This window comes from Argiope bruennichi, chromosome 1, assembly GCF_947563725.1.
Source record: "Argiope bruennichi chromosome 1, qqArgBrue1.1, whole genome shotgun sequence".
NCBI lineage: Eukaryota > Metazoa > Arthropoda > Arachnida > Araneae > Araneidae > Argiope > Argiope bruennichi.
In genome coordinates this window covers 53,906,525-53,930,511 of record NC_079151.1, presented here as the reverse complement: position 1 = coordinate 53,930,511, position 23,987 = coordinate 53,906,525, and the positions used below count along the sequence as shown (strand labels likewise).

At 28.4% G+C, this 23,987-nt stretch overlaps 1 protein-coding gene across 1 annotated transcript in view; it reads right to left on the bottom strand.

Annotated features, from left to right (window-relative positions):
• The window catches only part of LOC129963781 (serine/threonine-protein kinase dst1-like), a 123,142-nt gene extending 99,538 nt beyond the window's left edge, over window positions 1–23,604 (bottom strand). The window contains exon 1 of the mRNA XM_056078339.1: window positions 22,732–23,604. Within this exon, the coding sequence (XP_055934314.1) occupies window positions 22,732–22,801 (70 nt within the window). The 5' untranslated portion in view covers window positions 22,802–23,604. The remainder of the gene's footprint in view (window positions 1–22,731) is intronic.
• Window positions 23,605–23,987: the final 383 nt, after the last annotated feature.

Sequence of the window (23,987 nt, the reverse complement as noted above, 5' to 3'; positions counted from 1 at the left end):
TGTTTCCACTATCAGCTGTTCTTCATTCAATTACATTGTCAAAGTCATTCACTTCATTCGATATTTTCATATTTGATTCCTTTCGTGTTTAAAAATTATTTGTCTCTAATCGCTTTTGCAAAACTGTACATTTTCTCTGACTTCATTTAAAATATGATAATATAAGCGATTTCTGATGCACACCGCATAAATATTCTAGTAATGGACAAATTAAATGAAACAGTTAAAATAAAGCGTATGAATAAAATCACGTTCAACAAGGAAGGGTGCAAAGTAACTTATTTGGAAATAGATCACATTTGAATTTTTGCAGTTAATTTTAGTTTCTAGCATACGAGACATTCAAAGAATCATAACTGTAATCGTCAAAAAATTCGAACTTGAGATTTTGATGATATGCCATGTTTCAGCCTTCCCTGGGTCCACAAAACACAATTTGAGAATTGCTTGTCAGTCAGCGAATACAATAATTTAACAACCAGATACACAGATGAAATTTGGTATATGGTCTGTTGTACATCTCTTTCACATTTTGAATGAAATCCATTCAGTCTTCTTGTCTGGCTATTCGAATATAAGTTAACACAGTTACTACAAAACAAAGAGAGCTCGATGCAAAAAATTAAGTACCCAGGTTAAAAACATAATGTTTAAATTTATATCAAATTTGGAAACAAGTTCTGTCAAGGGTTCTTTCATATAAGCCTAGAAACGTGATAAATCAAAAACCGGATGATTAAAATACAAGAAATTTAGTGCACAATTTTATACACTAAATGTACTTAGAATTGTATGTCTAAGTAAAATTTTGATTTAAATCGATATGGGGAGGAAAAGCATTCAAAAGAAACATTTGTTTTTTGATCACACCCTAATAGGTTCTTTCGCAACAACTTCCGCCATTGGCATATGATTTATAATACACAAATACATATTTATTAGAGACTATGCGAGGAAATTCTGAGAAAACCATTAACAATTTTTTAGGAAAACAACAATACCTTAAAATAAAAGCTTGAAGTTGATTATTTGTATCGGAATTATTACACATGCTGAAATAATAGTCACCCCTTCCCCCAGAAAGATTAAATTAGACTAGTTATTTGTTGCAATTTCTTACGTTCACTGAATTATCTAGGCATTATTATGTTGCGAATTGAAAAAATAGAGGCTTCTACAGGCAACTCAAACACCTGAAAATAACATATAATTCGAAGTATAATTTTCTGAATTCAATAAATTACACCAATTTCATCACTAATAAAAACAAAAATTCATTTCTGATGGATTGAAATTGCATTCAATGATGATTCTGTTAATAAAAGATATAAATCAAATATAAATATGAAACCAGCCTTCCATAGAAAATTCATTTCTCAGATGAAGTGACGGATCTCTTTTTTAATTAAACTAACTGATTTAAAAGTTCAAATTGAAGTGGGAAAAAAAAATTAAAAAATATTAAAACTTAATAACGAAGGTGAGATAACGAAATCTTTATCTTAATAACCAACTTGACAACTCCGGAATTCAGAATGTTATATAAAAGCATCACATTCAAGTCTTTAGACATTTCATTTCATTAAACAGTTAAAACCAGTCGCAGAACGTAACGAGAATCAGACACTAGACTGTTGTCATGGCAACACGCAGAAGAAAATTTTCTTCATCAAAATGAGCTATTTAAGCAATTTTTCCCTTCTTTTTGTAATTCGCCGAGAAACAATTTCATAAAAAGAGGTTTGAAAAGGAAGAAAAAAGAATGAGACTTCATATCGAAGAACCAGACATTTAATTTGAAAAAGAATTTTGTTCGTGTATAAACGTCACTTAAGAAAAGAGGAAAATGCCACTACTGTTTAAGAAAAAAACTGGTTTACTTGAAAGCGAAATGTATTCAATTTCATTAACCAACAACAAGATTAAATTGGCTAAATTAAATAAAAGGTAAAGAACTAAAATATGCAATAAAAAAATTTAAATCTGTTTAACTAATATACTTGATGTCACACTTCTTTGTTTCGATATATTAATGTTAAACAATCAATAACAAGCGTTCAGGCCCAACGAATTACCTTATGTCAGTTATTTCACAGTTTAATAAAGACAAGGTTAAAAACTTTTTTTGCAAGTAGAATTATATCTTAACATTCATACCTAAATATATTAATTAAAGAACTAAGTTGCTTTGCATTTTATTGTCAGCACAGATGTCGGTGACAGCCTGACTTAAACAATTAAAAAAGGTAAAATGAATATTTATTTAAGATATGAGATATACATATATGAGATTAACATATAAACAAAAATCAATAAAAATGAAATATAATTAAAATTCATTACAGAGCGTTCACCCGCATAATTCGCGTTGAATACTGTAAATATTTAAACTAAAAATATTTTTATTTTATGTAAATCTATTTAGATCAAAATGATTAACAAAAATCGAACACGTTTTTATAAAACACATTATAGAGTTAAAACACATTAAAGAGTTATTAAATAACCAAAATATATGAGTAGAATAAATCTTGCAAAAAAATCATATATAATTTTCACAGTAATATTATATAAATTTCAAAATTTTATTTCATTTGAAATTAAAATTTTCTTTCTCTTCGTAATTATTAATTTCATTTTTTTTTTTCATTTCATTTCTTAATTTTATTTTACGTAGCTGTAAAATCTATGTTCAGAGAGGAAAGAAATCTAAAGTTCCTAGAACTGGCGAGTTTTGCAGGCGAGTTACGCCTGAATCGAAATAAGTTCCTAGAACTGGCGAGACTTCACCCAGCGTAGTACCCTCCCCCCCTTCACGTAAATATGTTCGAAACTCACATGCATGGCAATAAATGACGCATTTTATTGAAAAGTTTCGAATTAAATCGCTTTCTGTCTTTTTGCAAATTTATAGTATTTGTTACTATAACTTGTCACAGAATGGAACAAAATTAAAATGCAAGGCATTTAAACTTTAAAATTACTTTGCTCATTTCCCTATCACAGAAATAACGACTAAACGCTGGAAATTAATGATACGCCAACAGAGAGAGGTATGAGCAATAGCCAGTGGGAGTAGTCGCCACAAAACTTTTCTCGTATACTCTCTCTAATAAAGATGTTATTCCAATGAACGCCTTGCATGGCATTGGCGTACAATCATTACGAAATATTAACCTTCGGCGTGAATTTAGCAGTTTTACTGAATCTATCAGGTGATCCTTGGCGAGCATTTTGGCGATTAATCCCTGGCCTTAAAAATCGAATTTGTGTTTCAGTCGCGGTCTTCTCAACTGACTGAAACAAAAATTTGACGTAAGGCTGCACGCAAAATTGCAAAATTACGTCTGAAATTTGATATATTTAAATCACTGCGTTTTTGAGTTTTCGCCTTTATATATTTCTGAAACTACAGACCAACAAACTGTCAACCTTTGCTGGATGTAGCTCAAAATTTGAAAGGCGTCTACACTAAAGATGTTAGATCTGTGTATAGAATCCCATCTATCTAGCTCTCTTCGTTTTGCAGTTACAGGACAGACAGACTTCTGAACGGATTTTGCTCAAAATTTGATAAAAATCTGCAAATTTGGATTTAAGTCTGCACATCAAATTTCATCCGTCAAGCTCAAACCGTTTTTGAGTTACTTTTGCCTCAGACAGACAGACATTTTTCAAAAACATGTTTTTCGAACTCAGGGGGGTCTAAAACGTGAAGATTCGTCAAAATCTCGAGTTCTAATTTTTTGGCGCTTACAATACTTTCTTTATACTATGTATACGAGAAAGAAAAGAAGGTAGAAATATATATAGCGTACGAGAAATTTAATTTTTCATATATATGAAATAGAAAGTACAGATATACTATATACATATATATTTTTCATATGACACCACGTCAAACTCAAAAATAGCAACTCCGAAATTGAAATAAGAAAAATAGTAATAATGATAATAATAAACGAACGAAAGAAATACGTTGAAGGCTACCAAATCATACTAAGCACTAAAACAAAATGAGTTCCACGTCGGTTTGATCCGAGTCAAATGCGGAAGCGATCACGGGCTTTGCGTGAAACAAAACAAGTACTGTAGCTAACTCAAAGCCGATCTCGGATGTTCCCATTGTTTGGGATAATTAATTGTGTGCGCTGAAGGTATAAAAATGGGAGGCAGAAAAAAAATCTGATACTAAAATTAGAAGCAGAAGATGCTGGGTTTTAATTCATGCGGAGTTTATTTCAGCTTGATTCGCTAGAAAGTCATTCATGCCAAGTGATGGAAGCCTAGACTCTTTCCATGCTGTAAAAGATTAAAGACAGAAATGCGAGAAAAAGATCAAAACTTGAGCTCGAATCTGAAACAAAAGACTGTTTTACATTATCCGCAGTAAGGAGAATGTAACTATTCACCGGGAATTCACATTGATTTTGAAACATTGCCCGCAAAATTAGGGAAGGAACTTACAATAATCTGTTTGCGCAACAGACTGATGCATGAAGAAGTGCCAAGGTTTAAGTGTTGACTGATCAATTCATTATGATAAAAGAGTTATTAATAGCAACTCACTAAAAAAAATTAATAAAAATATTAACAGATCACACAGATAAGGACTGGTACTTGAAATCACTAAATTATAACAGAACTAAGATGCATATCTATACGTAATGCAGCTAAGCGTAATGAATTAGCAACGCAGAAGGTTTTCTTGATATTTTTAGTTCAGATAGGAAAAAATCTAATACAAATTTAACTAAAGATAAATGTTTAACAATAATGATAATTCCTTATTTATTTGGATGCTAAACTATCTTTTTACCTTTATACACTCTACAGTTCGATATTAACGCCTGGGTATATAATTTGTTGAAAATTATTAGAGGGGTTACAATGATCTGAAACGAATAGATATAGATACGAAACGATCTGATACAGAAACGAAGTTTTGATTAATCAAAAAAAGACTGTTTAAAAAAGCTCGTTAACGTAAATAAGAATCTCGACATGTTCGTTTCTGTAAATGCCAATATATAAAAATTTATTAGAAGATATCCAAAACATGTCGGATAATGAAAAGCAGATTATCAAAACCAAACTTTAATATTATTATTTTTTTAATTTATAAGAATTCTATTCCAAAAATATTTTATATTTAAAGGGGAAAAAATTTGATCAAATGCGATGATATATTCTATACAATCTTGCACGCATTCTTTATAAACATACTCAACGATGAATAAAATTAATATCGATAATGGGACCAAAACTCGCTAAAATTCAAATGATTCGCTTGGAAATTCTAATAATAGAGAGTAAGTAAAATTTATTTATTCTTCAAGTTCATGGCAAGACGTCAAGTGTAATTCAGATCGTGCACATTTCCAGACATTTAAAAAGAGAGAGAGAAAAACTGCTTTATTCCATAAAAGAAAACCAGAACTAATTAAAAAGCGATAAGGCACGTTTCAATACTTAAAATTATTTCCATTCCAAGTATAATACTTGATTTTCAAATTACTAGCAAATAAAGAATAGAAGCTGGCCATCATAAGTTATTAAATAGGGAGCATGAGAAGACGACTCACGCTAAATGGATTACACGTGGACAGACTAGCTTTAGTAAGTGCTTGATGAAAATAGTCAAGTAGAAATTCGATGAGAGTTGAGTTCAAACGTCGCGAGAACGAGAGAAAGTCGCCTAAAACTTCGCTCAAGGCAATAAGGATAAATTATCGTCTCTGATTTCATTACTGTTGCCAGTTTTGTCGTATAAATATTAATGTTTGAAAAGTCGAGCAGGAACTAAGCTGATCTGAAGCTAATGAGATAAAAGTCGAGCAAAAAGAATGCAAAATTAATGTTTTGGGTTACACTGTAAACTATGAATTTATTTATAATAATTATTAATAATACATATAGGGCTATGACAAAAACAAAACAACACTTAAATCCATTAATAAATTAAAAGAATATTATTTATTCCATCAAAATTTACAAAGAATAGAAAAACATTTTAATGTACTTAAGCACATTAGCTTCTGAACGAATGAATTATCCCACAATTAAATTATTAGTATTATTGGTTGTTTTAATATATTTCCTAAAACCAGCCCCTTTGTCGAACACAATATAACTAATAAATTGTTCTTTCACAATATTTATTTTTTTTTTTTTGCTCTTGAAAGATTAATATAGAGGGTATTTTTTTAAAAATATTTTTAAGATTTCATCTTTTATTTAATTCGGCAGGAAAACATGAATTAATGAATCCCTACGGTACAAATTGCTCTAGGATTAAATTAAGAATGAATATTCTACGAAATAAGCGGAAGTGAAAATCCTATTTCGTATTATTATATTTATATATCCAAATATTATTTTTAATAATTTATATATTTATTATTATATTAAAGAAATTTTCATCTTAATTTTAACATTGGTAAAAGCACGCGGCTGAACCTTTTGATGGATGGATGACTTTGAATATAATTCATAATATTAAAAACTTTGTTAGATAGTGTATTGGAATAAATTTTTAAAAAATTATTTAAAAAAATAAAGAAAACTGTACAGAAATGAAACTCGCATCATTAAAAAGGAAATTTGAGTTTTTAAGTTTTTATCGAAATTGATGAGCATATCTTCCAAAACTATTATCTCATCCTTTTTATGAGATAATAGTTTTGGAAGATATGCTTATCAATGTCTATAGATAACATTGCAATTTTTCATTTAACGACAGTTAAGGCTTTTCTGCGCTCGATTAAACTTTGTTTGGCACTTGTTTTACATCTTATTTCTTTTGACTGAATGTTGTTTTGGGAGTCCAACATACCTCTCCATAGCTTTTCTAATAAATATTTGGAGCTCCATTATTTTTAGGAAAGGAGAATTAAATGTAGTTCTAATAACGTTCAATGAAACAATCTGAAACATTCATATAGCGATTTGTTTATATTTAACATTTGCCAATCGGTAATAAGAACAATTTCTGTGCCCGACCGTCAGCGTTTGTATATATTTAAATAAAATTAAGATTTATATCATTCATTAGTATTGGATTTTATAGTGCATTTAACGCCACGCGTGCTTATAAAATTTTTAAAGCTATTTCAGGCCAAGGTGAACACAGTTTAGTCTCGTTTTAAAGAAATGCGTCAGATCTCGTAATTTGACGAGGACGACACCCGAGCTGGCATCCCCCTCGCCAAACTTCCTCACCATACCAATGAAAGAATGTTTAGCCACGACAGTTTTAATATGTATCGGGCCTGCTTACACAGCGATTCCCCGGTGGAATCGGATTTCTAACCTGGAAACTTCCGGTTTCGAAGCCAAGGCCTTATCGTTAGGCTGCCGCGGACCTCCCACAGTAGCATTAAAAAAATAAAATTAGCTAAAAATTAAAATGCTTTCAATTTTTCTAGAATATAGTAGAATAAATATTTACTTGTAAGAATACAATGAAAAAAGAAAAGAAAAGAAAATTAAGCATATTGTATGGTTGTCTGTACGGTGAAAAATATTTATACAAAAATTCTTTTAACTTCTTTTTTAAGATAACGCATTAATTTTAAAGGTAACGTCGAAAAATACTTTGTAACAAATAGAGATAATTTCAGAAAGAAAAGTGGTTCTCCCACTGACAGTATACGTAATTATTCCACAATTTGGCATGTTTATGTTCACTTTCCGACGTCCGCTAATTGAATTAGCAATTTGAAGGGAACGTATCCAAAAACTGCTTTCCCAAGGATATAAATTTTTTTTATTTCTTTCTTAATGCTTTTTATAAAGTAAAACGTTAACATGAAATTTTTCAGATCACTGGTTTGTTTAGTGGTTTTCATTCCTGTTTTACAATTAACAATGAGCTTGTATAAACATACATTTTATGTTTTGATTTGTGGGAGCAAATTGTTTTCTTCAGTTTTTTAATTCAGTTAAGCATAGGGTTTGTCAGTTTTTGAAACCAGGTTTTAAAAAACCAATGATTTTTAAGTAAATTTGTCACATTTGAAAACCAGTTTTTAAATTAAGAAAACCGTTTTTTAATTTAAAACGGTCGGTTGAGACCTATTCGTCTAGCAGCTGAAGGCTTAGGGCGATGAGATGCCAATTTATTAACAAGTGAAGGTATATTTGAATTTTTGTTAATTGAACTAAAAAATTTAAACAAAGCAGAATCCAAAAAACATTTCTAGTTCAGCGAAGAAATCTAATAGTGTACTTTCTTTAGCTTCAAAAACCGAAATTATTATCTGGAAATATATTGTCTTGAATATTTCTAAATTCTTATGTGGAAACCGATTCTTATGAAGAGCAAACCGAAGAAACTACATCAGAGTAATGCTTTTTTAGAAGAAGCAATAGAAAAATCAATTCATAAGTTTTTTGAAGACCCTCAAGAAAAACTTACAAATCCAAAGACACTGAAAGCTGAATTTTTATTGTTTGCGGCAACGAATAAAAGGAGAAAAAAAAAAAAAAACTTAGATTTGTTATTTGATGCCCTGAAAACTATAAATCAAGCTCAATAGCTAATGAACGAGTATTTTCAATTTCAGGCAATATTATGCCCAAAATAAGAACAAGACTAAGCCACCGTTCAGTGAATATTTTAAAATCCTATTTTCTTAGGAGAAATTAAAATTAGTGAAAATAATACAAATATTATTTGAAATTTTTGTTTGAGTTTTCATTATTTTGTGTAAATAATATGCATATTGTTACAAACTTGTAATTTGCTTCCCATCACGGCTGGTATCACCGTAAGAAAGACCGTTGTAAGATCTGTGCTGAGCGGCTGCTACGTCAATGACCTGAGAGTTTGGCGACCATTTGGCGACTTGGCGACGAATTTGGCGACTAAATGGATAATACTGGAAAGTTCGAGAATTTTCACGATCCATCCACTTATAGCCGAGATACACCCAGTTAGTCCCTGATTGGTCTGAAGATTCAAGCCCCGCCTCCCGGAATTATAAAAGACGAGCACTCAGAAATCGTGTAGGAAGAAGTTGTGTAGATCATAAAAAGTTGTGTGTGAGAGGAGTCGGGGTCGCCGACAAATAAGAGAAATGAGGGGATTAGACAGCAAGCTGCTGAATCAGTGATTAAGTGCGCTGCGTTATTACAATTGATTGACGATATTTGTAAAAGAAATATTTTGTAACAATATGTAATCCTTAATTTTTTTTATATTTTGTCTTTGATATTGATATCGTTTTTTGTTATTTTATATAAATTAAATAAAATATTTTTCCCTCTTCTATTTTTTGACTAAAATTAGAAAACCGACTAAAACCGGTTTTTTGAAAATATGGAATTTGGATTTTTATTGAGCTGTTCCAATTAAATATTTAACGAAATTTTACGCTTAATAAAGAAAACAGTTTATTGATGTGAACCTATTTACAAGATATTTCTGTGTGATGTCTGATACCTCTGTATCTCTATGTGTGTCAATATTTGATGACAGAATACAGTTAACTGGAATCTTTTGTTTGAGATTTTCAGTAACCGATACAAAAAAGTTAGATTTAGAGACTCTTGAAAAGGTTGCATAGTATTATTAAAAAATATATATAAAAGCAGTTTTTCACAACATCTAAAATTTCTAAATCTTTAACTCAAATTATAAACAAACACTATGTTTAATGCGAAATAATTTTGTTACATAAAATGACAAAAAAACTGATACTTTAATCAGTTGAGAAAATGCTCACAACAGAAATTATATATAAGCTTAATTTTTTTTTTAATGCCTGATCATTTTTGAAATATGTACTCCAGTTCTGGAATTCATATATAATACATGAAAAATTACAGTTTTTGTATGTATCACAAAATTTTTTTTAAACAAATTTGCATGTGCCAAGATATACTGAATCCATAATTTAATAATTAATCATGTTTCCAATCAATTAAATTCATATAAATTCAAAAATGTTTTACTATCTCTCAAACAAGAAAAATATAAATGCAGATGGCCAAAATTAATTCGCAGTGAAAGTAGTAGTTCTTACCATGGAATTTTAAAGAATTCCATTTCGAATTCATGAAAATGGCACGAAAATGAAATCCTCTTCTGCTCAGCAAATAATTCAAAATCCAAAACAGAAAGAGCATTACTAGATACGGACATGACATCACTTCCAATAAGATTTGTCAAAGCTACATACAACAGACGAAATTAAGATTCTCGAAATAACAAACTACTTAAAAATGATAATGAATATTAAAACTATTCTTTTGGGAAAAAAAAAAGGAATCCTTCAAAGAGATTCTATCTTCTTCCTGCTTTAAATGCAGTCTCTCATGTAGGCAAGGGCTATGTCTTCGAATAATTTATTTGCATAGCTTATTGCTTTAACAAGGGCTCTTGAAGAAACCATTAACCACTTCAACTACTTACGACTCCAAAGTATTCTGTTAGTGATATCCCAACTTTCAAATGTTAACAAAAATTTGAAGCCATTCCCAGCTATTTGCAGACATTCACGAAGTTCAACGCTCTTGGCAACTTTTACAAAAGTCTCGCTTGGAAGGTGTAAACAGTAATTGACAAGGGTTTTCTGGAGATGGATTGAATTCAAGAAAATATCAAATAAACGACAGTCAACATTATTCAGAGCCATTGTTGTGCCATCTTGAAGAACTAAAATAGTTACCAGAATTTATATTGAAAATAATGACTTGGTAATTAAGTGAAACATTAGTACAAGTTTCAATTTCACCCAACCAAAAATACTCTCTCATCGGAATTTTAACCGAAGACACTGTAAAATAATTTATTCACATTCCTTATACAGCGCACAAATACATTCCAGAAAATGTTATTTTCCTTCGTTTCTTTCACCAAATATCCTAGATCAGAACTCAAATTTTCTGGATGGTAACACAGGCAAGAATAAAAATTGCAGAATTTTTTTCAGAACGCCTATTTATCTTAACTTCCACGTTCTAGTAATAAGAAAATAACACGATAAAAAATAATGTGGGTGGATAAGGAATAGAGTCAGATTCATTTAATAATACAACAGTAGTAACATCACAATTTTACGAAAAACTTTTTTTAAGTAATATTCTGAAATGCAATTTTACCTTTCAGGTTCTGATTTATATCAAATGCAAAACAACTTTTGAGTCGATCAAATAAACTATGCTCTAACATTTTAAAAATCGGGAACAGATTCATGATTTGTCACTTTTATCAACTGGTTTAACCAATCGGATTTTATAAAAAAAGACATTATTACATACAGCATGTGCTGAAAATGACTCGTCAAAAACATGAAATGTTCCAATGATAATATAAATCGTTAAAAAAGAGAGAGAGAGAGAGAGAGAGAGAGATGCACTGAAGTTTTAGAGCAATTAATATAGTTTAACACCAACGGAATTTTTTTGTTAAATGTTTTGCTAATAATTTATTAATATTTAAAAATAAATAAATCGCTAAATTGAACAATGCAATGGCATTAAATAAATGCAAAATGTTCACATTAACAGAATACGTTTTCAAATAAAATACAATTCTGTTGGTTTAAATTTTGATCTTCACGATGAAAAAATAGTATAAATTAATAATTATTCTAAATATGCAGCCATATTATTTTAAGAAGCATTGCAATGTGTTATTAACTCGGAGTGCTTTGGGGTGTTATTTTTTTTTTTTTTCAGGAATTGTACAAGCAAGAAATACCACACCTAAACACAAATTTTATGTGTGATGTTAAAGTTTAAAAGTTCTCTAAAGTTTTCTGCCTATTGTAGTGGATGGGCAAACAAATAGGCCAAAGTTCTATAATGTCGGTTCCAACCTCGCCAACAACATTAAAGAAACTCTATAATAAAACTAACCGATTTATACTTTAAATAAGTGCCCTATGTATGTTTTATAAATGTATTACACAAAAAGAAAGTCAAATACTATTAATAATACATCGCACATTTTAAAAAATTCATCAGCAGGGAAAATAAAATCATATGCATCGTGTTGTATGAATGCGTATATATTTTAAGTAAGGCATTAACATCAAACGTAGATTAAATTTTACAAAAATTATTTCAACTTATTCATTTCACGGTTCAATGATAAATGTTTATATTAATTTGAAAAGTTAAGCCTAAGATAAGAATTGAAACTACCTGTTTCCTGTAGAATTTTAGATCATGTAAATCTATATGAAATTCTTAGTGAAAATAAATTAATTTAACACATTATGGCACAAAGTTATTTAATTATTAAAAAAAAAAAACTAGAATGCATAATGTTTGAACCGGATATTTTATTGTATGAATTTTACAATGTTTTTTTAAAAATCCATATAATGAATTTCCATTTCATATTAACACTGCTCCCTTATATTGAAAACAAAAACTTAACACATATCAATTATTGATATAACATTAAACTAGTAAAATGTCAAACACAAATATAAACCAACAGAACTTCATAACAGGAAAGGAAACAGAATGAAACAAATGGCAGTCAAAATGAAATGTCAAGGGGATTCAGGACAGGCCTAGCAATTTTAACTCAAGTCATAAAGTAGCATGAAAATATTCTTTTGCTGATATTTCTTTTTAGTTTTGAGAGTAGCATTATTTACGCAAAGAGGAAGTGAGAGAGAGAAAAAAGATCAACACACACTTTGTGCGAAGTAACATTTGCTGGAGTAAATGAAACGTACTAGTCTAAAATTAGAAGGTGTTAAATGAGCAGAGATTGAAAAATGTGTCCTGCTCATATAGCAAGCGACGTGAATCAATTATAAAGGAGTCTTCATTTCACGAGTCATACTGAAGAACAGTTTCAAGAAGTGTGTGCATTATAACTGTGAAATATCAGAGAAAAGATTCAAGCAACGACAATGTATGTGAAAATAAACTTTTAATTATAGTTTATGGATAAGTCGAAATGATTCAATTCTAAACTATTCTTATATTTCAAACATAACCTGATTGTCAAACAGATCAAGCATTAAATGAAAAAAAAAAGTTTTAAGAAAGAACAGTAAAACATATCGCCTTTTCAATGTTAACCAATTAACTGCTTTTGACGAATATACTCGTCATGGAAAAAGTACAACTTTTTGCGTTATGACGAATTTATTCGTCAGAAGTAATAAATAGTGACAATTTGCAGTTTGAATTACAATTTTAGTAAAAACTCACATATTCGTAAATTTCAAGAAGTTTGAAATATTTTGAGGCCAAGTCAAAATTAAAGAAACAAATAAAAGATTATTATGCGTTGTACCAAGCTTTGCTCACTACCATTCTCTGACAGCAAATTAAAATAATAAATTAATTTTTTTTAATGTTTCTTTTTGTTCATATTCAAAAAATGTATGTTTGTTTAAGTAAATAAATAAATGTGATTATTGAAATAAAAAAAAAAAGTCATTTCATAACAACATAATTTCATATTACACAAACTCTGTGTTTGGCGACTAAACTCGCCATTGCTAAATTTTGGCGAAACAATTTAGATACGCATTTTCCGAACAGGTCGAAACAGTTAGTAGTAGGCTAATTAATAATTCTAACAGTGGTTGTACTATAACCACTGTTTTATACTATTTATTGATATAAAAATTACTATCAATGCCTATTTTAGTTACTTTTAAAAAACCATTTTTTTTTTTAATTCATTAGAAATGCGGTCGTCAGATACGCAGACTACAATTTAAAAATCCTTCACCTATAGAAAGGCTAATAACCATAATGTTACTCTCAAACTAAAAAGAAATATTGTTGTAAGGCCTTTGCTGCTTAAAACATGCACTGGCAATAAAGTTCATAATACTCGAATATTTTTAGCATAAGGACAAACAAAAATACAAAATCTGCAAATTTCAAAATGGACGTGAAAATATTTAAATCACTACTTGTTGCAGACACGAAACGTTCGAACTGGTCTGATTACAATGCAAGCTAACCTTATGCGCATGACTTAACACTGAATGAGAGGATAAGGTTATAAATCAAACCGCATCTTATAAAATATGACATAAAAATCATGAAAAATCAAGCTATAGTTGAGTTTTTAACATACTAATTAGTGTGGTAACTCAAATTATTAGTTTCAGTTAAAAAAAAATAACTTTTAGTAGCATTTATATAATGAGCAGTTACGTTAACTAATCAAGCTAAAAGTTTGACTATGTATTAAAATAATAATTACATCTGCAAATATCTCTTTACCTGGGAAAGGTGAAGCTAATTTCGAATACCATTTTTAAATGGCGCAAAGGAAAACTTTTTTTAGGTGGTAATAAAATTCATTTTAAAATAAAGCCCAATTATTAAAAACGTGACAAGAATTTATAATGCTAAAAAGTGATGCTATTTTGTAGTTAAACTACACTTATAATCCTGTAAAATTGGAAAGTTAATATGAAATAAACACTGAAATGAAAAAATTTTATTATTTGTTCCTAAGATAATATTTTATTCAGACTAGTCATTTATTTCAGATATAACAAAAACAAAGCCTTATTGTCATTATTTTACAATTACTTACAAAACAAACCGGGAAGTTATAACTAAATAATTATATTAATCGTCTGAGGTAAGAACCAAACTCATCATTTTTTTTTTTTTTTCTTTTACTTTGTTTACACGAAGTATAGGGAAAGTATAATAACTGTCAAAAAATTCGAACAAGAGATTACACGAATCTGCAAGTTCTAGACTTCCTGAATTATGCCTGTCTGCAGCAAAGAAAACTCTAAAACACTTTAATCTACACGGATGAGATTTTGTATATAATGCTTACAACAAATTTGTACATTTCTATCAAATTTTAAGCCCAGTTTTTCGAATATAACTTAACACGATAGCTACAAAACGAAGAGAGCTAGACAGATAAAATTTGGTACATGAACTTAACATCTTAAGTTTAAATACTTAACAAATTTGGAATTAAATCCATCAAAGGGTTGGTTTTCTGTCGGTCTATACGTTCACAAGCATGTAAACGGGAGGGTTAAAAAATGCAATGATATCAATATAAGAAATTTGGTTTGTGATTTTATGACTGCAATTATAGTTCCGTATCATATTTTGATTTCTAATTGTTGGAAATACGCATCTAAAACAATTATTCAAAAAAAATCGGGTCCTTACGGATTAGTTGCCAAAAAAAATCCTATTTAGGGATTGCCAAAATTTTTTTCTAAGAATAGTAAATATTGTTGTCATTAATGCCATACATACATTAATGCCATTAATGCCATACAATCACAGGTTTCATTTATAGTCCACAATTTTTATAACGCGAAAGGGGCTAATTGTTATAGAAGAATATGTGAGAAAGTTTGGGGGGGGGGACCAGGAGACCACTACCGATGGTTTTTAAAGAAATCCATTTGTATTTTCACATAGTCAAACAAAAATTATAAACCAGCCACATTCAAGAACTATTAATGTGTAACTAAAAGTTAAAAACCAAGGATTTTGTGTTAAAATAACTAAGACATTATTTTGGAAGAAAATACGCAAAATGTGGCAGAACTTTCAGCTAAGGCAAAACTCACAAATAAATGTCAATTGTCTAAAACTGTCAGCCTGAATCTTCTAAACTTAAGTGTATCATCCATAAATTATTTTTTTTAACACAAAAACAACGAAAAAATAAATGTTTTCTCAAGGAAAAAAATTCTCTTACACTGTGACTCTCTTTCGGTGCCAAAATATGCCTTCACACCTATTTTAAAAACAAATGCTTTTCTTCTTACATAAAATAAATACAGAATATTAGCAATGATACAATTAAAATACACGTTTCTTTTCACTAAATTTCCTAAGTTATAAATTAACTTAACGAAAAAAATTTTTATTATTTATTTTTAACGAAAAAAAATTTTATTCCAAAATACGCCTTTTATTCTGTTATTTATGCATAAAGTAGAACAGATAAAAAGACGAAACAAATCACTACTATCGAAAGAATGCAAGAAATTGTTTTAAAATTTAAAAAACAAACTTTTGTTTGCATTAGCTATGTATTGTTTAACTACAAATATTGTTGAAGTCTACTTTCAGAATATTTCATAAAACAAGGGAGTATTCGATCGAAGTATATTTATAATCAACAAAGTTTTGAACAATAACATTTATTCTTATTTAAGCCAACAAAGCATGGAGATAAAATCACGGTACGGCAAATGCAGTAATTTCTTAATAAACTCTTTAAAAAATTGAAAATAATGCTTCATTTAATAGATGATTTCAAAAGCAAGTTTTATGTCAAAGTCAATAAAAAAAAATCTCAGTAGTGTAGTTTAGGGAAAGATTAATTAACAAAGAACGCATGCGTGTACGTGTGCAACTAGAAAAGGAAGGAAACCGTGATAAGCGCGCTATCTTTTGGCTGCCATGAACAAGTAAAAAGTTTTTGGTATATAATCATCAAGAAGCTCCATTCATTCATCTTTTCACTACAGAGAAGAAGAAAAAAGAATGAGCGGACGTAACACGTGAAATCATTTCCTCACAGAAATATTCCAAGTATTTTCTCAAATATTATACTATATACGTACGAACCTTAATGAAATTTAATATTCCTTATCACATTTTATTCCATTTGTTGTCAAGAAAGAATAAAAAAAATATATAAATAAAATTTAGCTGTAGAACTGAGACCAAAGCAAAGAATTATGATACTTAAGCATGCGTTCTTGAAGCTAAGTACCGAGTATAAATATTCAAATATAAAAACTAATCGCATGTAATCCGTTTTATACGTAACAATAACTGCATTCATCAGTTAACGACAGCTTCGTATTCTTGGTTTGAGAACACATTTTCTAATCAACTTATACAACAAACAGTACAAGATGATCCCACGCCCTTCGAATAACGGATATCCGATCTTCTTTATTGACAATGCTATATTAAACGAACAATCATCATGGAATATCACCGGATGCATTATCAGTTGAGGTCAGAGCAAATGCCGTGGAAATTTGCTGCAACAAAACACAATAGACGCAAATGGTTTCAAACAAGGGATTCCGCAAAAACAAATGGTTATTAAATCTATACAGTGGGGGGGGGGACTTCAAATGAAAAAACGGAACCGCCAATTAAAAATAAAATTACTAAGTTATCCAAGTGCAAAATCCTACAAATGAATACCAGCATTGGTACACCGGTATTATTTATTTTTCTTTATAAAACATTTAAAAGCGTGCGTGCACACACACATACAAACAAATTTGTCTATAGTCGCTGCATATTAAGTTTAAATATTTCTGAAATAATTTATTTTATATTTACCTGTTAACCTGAACTATCTTTTAGCGGTATGATAATCAGTTATTTATTAATTACCAATTATTCTTTAATTACTCATTATTATCAGTTATAGCCTACTTAATTATTAAATATTTTTTTAGAAACAAAAAAAGCGACCAATATAAAAATTATATAGAATAAACTTTATCTATTCTAATATATGCTTGCTTCATCACAAGAACATGAGGGAAAAAATAAGATTTTTATTGAATATAATTAATATAAATATATATAAAAAATGACATTATATGCATGCATATTTGTAAAGATGTAAATAACGTAGATTATATTATTCCTTATTTGTGAGGAATTTGGTGCTAACACTAAACAAATGAAAAAGCATACGTAATTTTCGCAATATAATTTCGAGAAGTCAATTCTAATAATAATAAATCATTTCTTCGTACTAATTTTTACATTCAATACTCTATTAATCAAATAAGCAAGACACTAATTTAAAAAAAAAAAAAAAAAAAAAAAACCTAATCCTCACAAAACCTTATTCGCGGATTGTGAGAATATCACTCAAAAGGAAAACCTTGGCAAGAATCGCCGATGCATTATTCATCTTCTTACCGGCATGAAGATTCAAGGTCAGTTAAATGATTGATTCTTGGATAAAATGGGTAAACTTAAAAAGAGTTAAAACATAAGCCTCAACATCCCCCCCCCTCTTCCCCATCAAAAACACATGAAAAAATATTATCAAAAGAGCCCTGTATAATACAATTACATACATTATTACAGAAGCAGGCCGTGTTTACTTTTAACTTAAAATATAATTACATTAAAAAAAACTTTATAATAAAAAACACCTTTTTTATTCCTCCAAAGAATTTTGATTGCTAGAAGAGTTTTATGATTCAATAAAAAGAAAAATTCATTCCTCTCCAAATTATTAATATTAAAAAAATATATAATTTATTTTGCTCAAATTTAACAGCACGCAAAAATACATCTGAAATACAATTTCAATTAATATTACCAAATTAAAAAGGAAAACTAAAATGGAATAGTTTTAAATTAAGAGAGTATATTTCTACAAATTTGCTTCTTCATATAACTAAATTAAAAAATAATTGTAGAAAAAATCTTCCATGTGATGAAAGTATCTTTCAGGTCATCTTTCCTAAAATACTTTCTCATTAAGTACATGCAGATAAAAAAAAATATTTTGATACAAATAATTTTAAAAACACTAATTTAGCCAACTAAAGAAAAATGTACTTCTTAATTTCTGGCAGTCACTTAACATTCATGTTTCAAAACCTAGTGTGATAATATCAGAACAGGCAAAACTACATAGCTTTTTTTTTTTCCCCCTATCTTATATAAAGTGATAAGATTATGTAAACCAACCATCAATTCATTAATTTTTTTAAATGTATTAAAATATTTTACCTAATAATTCCAATCCGATATTAGGTTTTACATTCCTCCCTCCGCCACGATACACTTGTAAATTTATGGTTTACTAAATTTACCATAAAATGGTTTTCAAATTTAAAATAATATATAAATAAATTTTTAAAATATTGTTAGTAGAGATATAATATATTGCGAGTACAAAAAAAAAATCTTTCCATATTGTATATTTTCTTATTATATATATATAAAAATTTCTTTATTTACTGAATTTTTAAAGTCAATCACTTATGTCAGAGATGTTATTCATTATTATTATTTCTTTTCATTCCAAAAGAAACAGAAAACAAATTAGAAAAGCAGCAAGAAGTTATTCCAATTCAAAATATTTATCCATTGACTATTCTTCCTCTTTTTACTATTAAATAAAAAAAATGCATACTAATATAAATAACAATTCCCTCAGGGCTCAAGATATTAATGAATTCTACATAATTTTTGAATTGAATACAATATCTATGAATGACTCCATCTTAGTTTATGAGCTAATAGATATAATTTATAATATATATGATGTACACACACACACATTCAAAGTTACCAAGTGTCAGCAAATTTTTAGAACATTCCCAAGGATTTTTAGGAATCAATTTTCTGAGATTTTTGAAGAATTACTTACTATATTCTAAAATTTATTGGTAACAATTAGGAATACTATTCTGAATTTACAAAACTTGCATATACATGTGCATGTTCTATAAGGTTTCATTCAACCCATTTCCCAAGAAAAGTTTTTAAAACATTGGAAACTCCAACAAAAGTGATAAGCAAAGTTGAATTATATATCATTATTTCAAAAATCCCCATAAGCTTCTTTTATTACTCTAAAATCAAAACAAATGAAAAATTATCTTTTTAAAGGCTATTTAAAAGTTCAGGTATATTGCAAATAACTATCCATTCAAAAATAATGATGTTGTTGAGGTTTGTTTTGTAATAAGCCAAAAAAAATTTTTTTTATTTGATTTCTGAATCTGTTCCATCCTAAAATTCTGAAGAATAATCAAGAATTTGTTATAATATATAATTTTACGTATTTATTTTTATATTCTACTATCTCATTATCACACTGTGTATTTTCAATGCCGCTCGATACTCTAAATAGTAAATCGCATAATTTTAAATGGTGATTTCCTTTTTTTTAAAATTATTTGCTGTAAATTTATGTTCTGGTCTCAAATATTAATTTTAATTCAAACTACATCATAAGAACATTTTTTCCAAAAGAAATATAACTTTCAATATCAGTTATTTACATACAAAGATTTTACTAACAATTAATTTGAAAATATAGCTATTTCAGCCTGTTCTTTCTTTAATGCCATTGAGCCAAAAATTATCCTTAATTATAAAAGATAACCTTTTATTTTTATTATTCCAATATTTAAATAAATTCTTATACCATACATATATGATTTAATTCTTATTTTATCATGGAATTAGAATTTTTAGCAAATGAAATTTTTAAAATAACAATTGTTTTATCAAAATGTGCAAAGAATTAAAGATTTTTAAAAATTATTGGCTTTTAATTTTTTAAAAGGTTTACAAATATTAGAAATATATGAAAATAAAAAGATGAATTTTATTATTAATAATATTATTTCCACACTAAATCTTTTAACTATAATTTTTTACTTACAATTTAATCTGCAATTAAATTATCTAATTTTTACATTTTAATGAATAATGAAGCAGGAAAGCCAGTTTTGTAGAAGTAAAATATTCTTTAGATTTTCATGATTCATTACTAAATAAAATATGTTATTATTCATTTTAAAGTTTACTTTTCTAGCGATGAAAGTTACTGCATAAAAATATAAAATAGCTGGTTTCAAGAAACATCAGATAACTTTTGAAAACAAATTTCTTTTAATATGTTAAATCACACTTTACTGCAGATGCTTCACTCCAGATTCTTAATTTATATGTTAGAGATTAATAATATTTATGCAATTTCTTGAAGTTGACTGCAAATTTCTTTACTAACTGAATATTATATGCAGCATTTCAGGAAGAAAAAAAAAAGTGAAGGATAATGCAACTACTAATATCTTTACTATTAATATCTAATAAGTAAAATGCATAATGAAAAGGTAAAACCTTTGCAATTAATATTTTAAAAACTGCTTGAATTTACAATTTTTTCAATTTGAATTATCAAAAGTCTGTCGAAAGAGTATACAAACATCAAATTTTAATTTCTTTTAAAGATAATGACTTGCCAAATGAGAAAACCTAACTAACCTTATATTTTTTAAATAATATTTGATGATTTTCTTATGTTTAGCATGATTTGGTCTACTATGGTGAAAAATCAGCTTTGAATTCTTTAGTTTTATCATACAAACAAAGGAAAGCATGCATTCTAAAAATTAATACAATGAACACAAAAATTCTTTCATTAACTATTCTCACATTTCATTCTACAACTAGAAATATATTGTTATTTTGAAAAAATACAATTACATAATAGAATGTTCTACATTAAATGTATATTTCGACAATTCTACAGTAAGAAACGAAGAAAATGCAATATCTAAACAACAAAGATGTTTTAAGTTCCTTCGATAAAAAATTAAACAAGATAATTTTTTTGTGATAAGAAAATAATTGATTTGACACAAGAATAAATTGCTAAGATTTTTAAACTACAATGAAGCCTTTTTGTTAATGTTCTCATAAATTAGGAGTTTTATGAATAAATGAAACAATAATTATCCATTACTAATTTGTGTATATAACGATAAAGAGTCAGTTAATTTTTATATACATATGTTTATCAATTACATATTCCACAATTTGCATGCAATGGAAGTTTGTCTAACTTCAGTTGTAAAGGGTCTATTGTCTATTTTCATCCTATTATTCCTAAAGACAGACAGCTAAATACTGTTATTGCAGAGAGTTAACTACTTTATACTTTTATAAAATTGCAAATAGTCATAAAATCCCTCACAAAAATATTAGAATCAGCTACTAAATCTCCCATGTTAGAAGCTTAATGCATATACTTAAGTGCTAATATTTTAAAAATTTCATAATGATATGAATATACATCGTGTATTACAAGAAAGGTTCTAAACAGTCTAAAAACAAACAAATATGATTCTATATTTTTTAATATCAATTTTAAATTTTTAGACATAAAATAATAGATAACTAAGACTAATCTTAGGAACAATTTATGAATAATCAAATTTTATAAAAGATGATATACAATAATCTGTAAAAGAAATATTTTTGGAGTTATATTTACCTAATGTTTTCTAAGTAGCAAATCCACAAATTAATAAATTCATTTTATTATTAAAGCGATTAATATATTACTTTACCAGGAAATGGCATAAAATAATTATTCAATATACCATTTTTTTATTAAAAGCCGAAGATTCCGATAAAAACAAATTAATAATTCAATTCATAACAATTACTTAATTTTATTTGATATATGCTCTAAATTTTGGAATATAATTGGCATTTTTAAAATGTAATCGTTGATGATATAATTATAAAATAAATCCAAAATCAAATTTTTAATTCTAGTTTGAACTTTTGTTATGAATCAATAAAATTATTTTTATTATAAAATAGAAAAACTTAGAATAGAATAAAACACAATAGAAACACTTGTTCATAAATCAAATGTTTCAGATATATTAATATGTTTCATTCTTAATATGGCCAAAAAATAATATCATCTATCAATTTGTATTAACATTATAACATATAATGTTTAATTCCTTTGCGAGTTCTTATTTTATTTCAAACATATTATTTGTAACACAAATTTTTCGGAAAAAAGTCACTGAATTCAAAAATATTAATTTAACTATTAAATTACAAAATACTGCATTTCCTATCTAATAAGAAATATGACAACAAAAGTAATTAATTCACAAAAGCAATTTTTTTTTTATAAAAGCCAAAAGCTTAATTCAAAACTTCACCGCTATTACTCGAAAATAAACAATAACATTAAATATACAAGCTTACCTATAGTTGCCACAGAAAGGCAAAGCAGAACTAGCATCCACAGCGACAAATACATGATTTTTTCTTTCATGTTAACTTGATTTCAAAATGTTTTCTTTTGATCCACAATCCAGTTTATGATGCACAGTTCAAAAGTAAATTAGAAACAGGAAGGATACATATTAAGTGAAAGGATTAAAAATTGTCCAATCTCAGCGATTTGGAGATTGCAGTACCATGAATTCGTGTAAGAATAGCTAGTATTTATAATTAATATTGTTAATAAACAGGAGATCACTCAGCACAAGTTGATTTGGTTGTGCTAACTAGTAATACAGGAGAACTAGTTTTATAAACATGTTAAGCCTAACTACTTGTTAGAAGTTAAAAGGTTGCGCGGAGAAAATCTGAAGCACTAGACTACGGCAGATCGATAGTTAACATCGGCAGAATAGTCACAGTCAAATACATCTACTACATCTGTCCAATACATTTTCTCTAAATGCAGAAACCAAAAGTCCAAGAGATTAAGACAGAAAGCAAAGGTCTGAATATGTATCCTTTCAGCTGACAAGTTGTGTTTTGGAAAACTAGTCGCTTAAACTGCGGATACTAACTCGCCGCATCAAAATAAAACTTGCTTCAAATTGTTATATCTTCGCACAAAAACGTTTAGTTATCGTAAACGATTAACATCAACCGATTAAGTACAATGGATGCTTCGATGTGAGAACACTAGTATATATGCAAACATTCAGCGACATTGTGGTTGTTAGATAATTTCCGAAGCCAAACATCGGAGCAGTGTACTCACACCATGCGATACACTAACACAACTCTCTCCTCTCAGCAGGTTTGCAAAAGACGCCCAGTGAAGCTCGCCTGAACGGTCGGATGAGTCCATTTGAGGAGAGGGAGGCTCTGCTTTTCCACTTAAAAGTCCGAACGACTGCACATGCCAAACTACTGAACCCTCCATGTCTGGTCACAAGTAGATTTGCCAGATTAGAATGAATGCTTGCCTTCAGTAACTAGAAGGGAGAGAGATAGATTCCTCGGGCGCCGGTGTATGGTTAAGAGGAAAGGAAATAAAACATTAGGGAGTTTAAACAATTTTTAAAAGTGAAATCTGAGTGATAAGTAAATATTATTCATCGGAAATCGCTGACTTTCGTTAAGCAACAGTCAACATTACTTGAAAATATACAGAAATAGTCAAGATGTACTTAGTTCAGAGTTTCTTAAACAATGAAAATAAGTAATTAGTATATTTATTA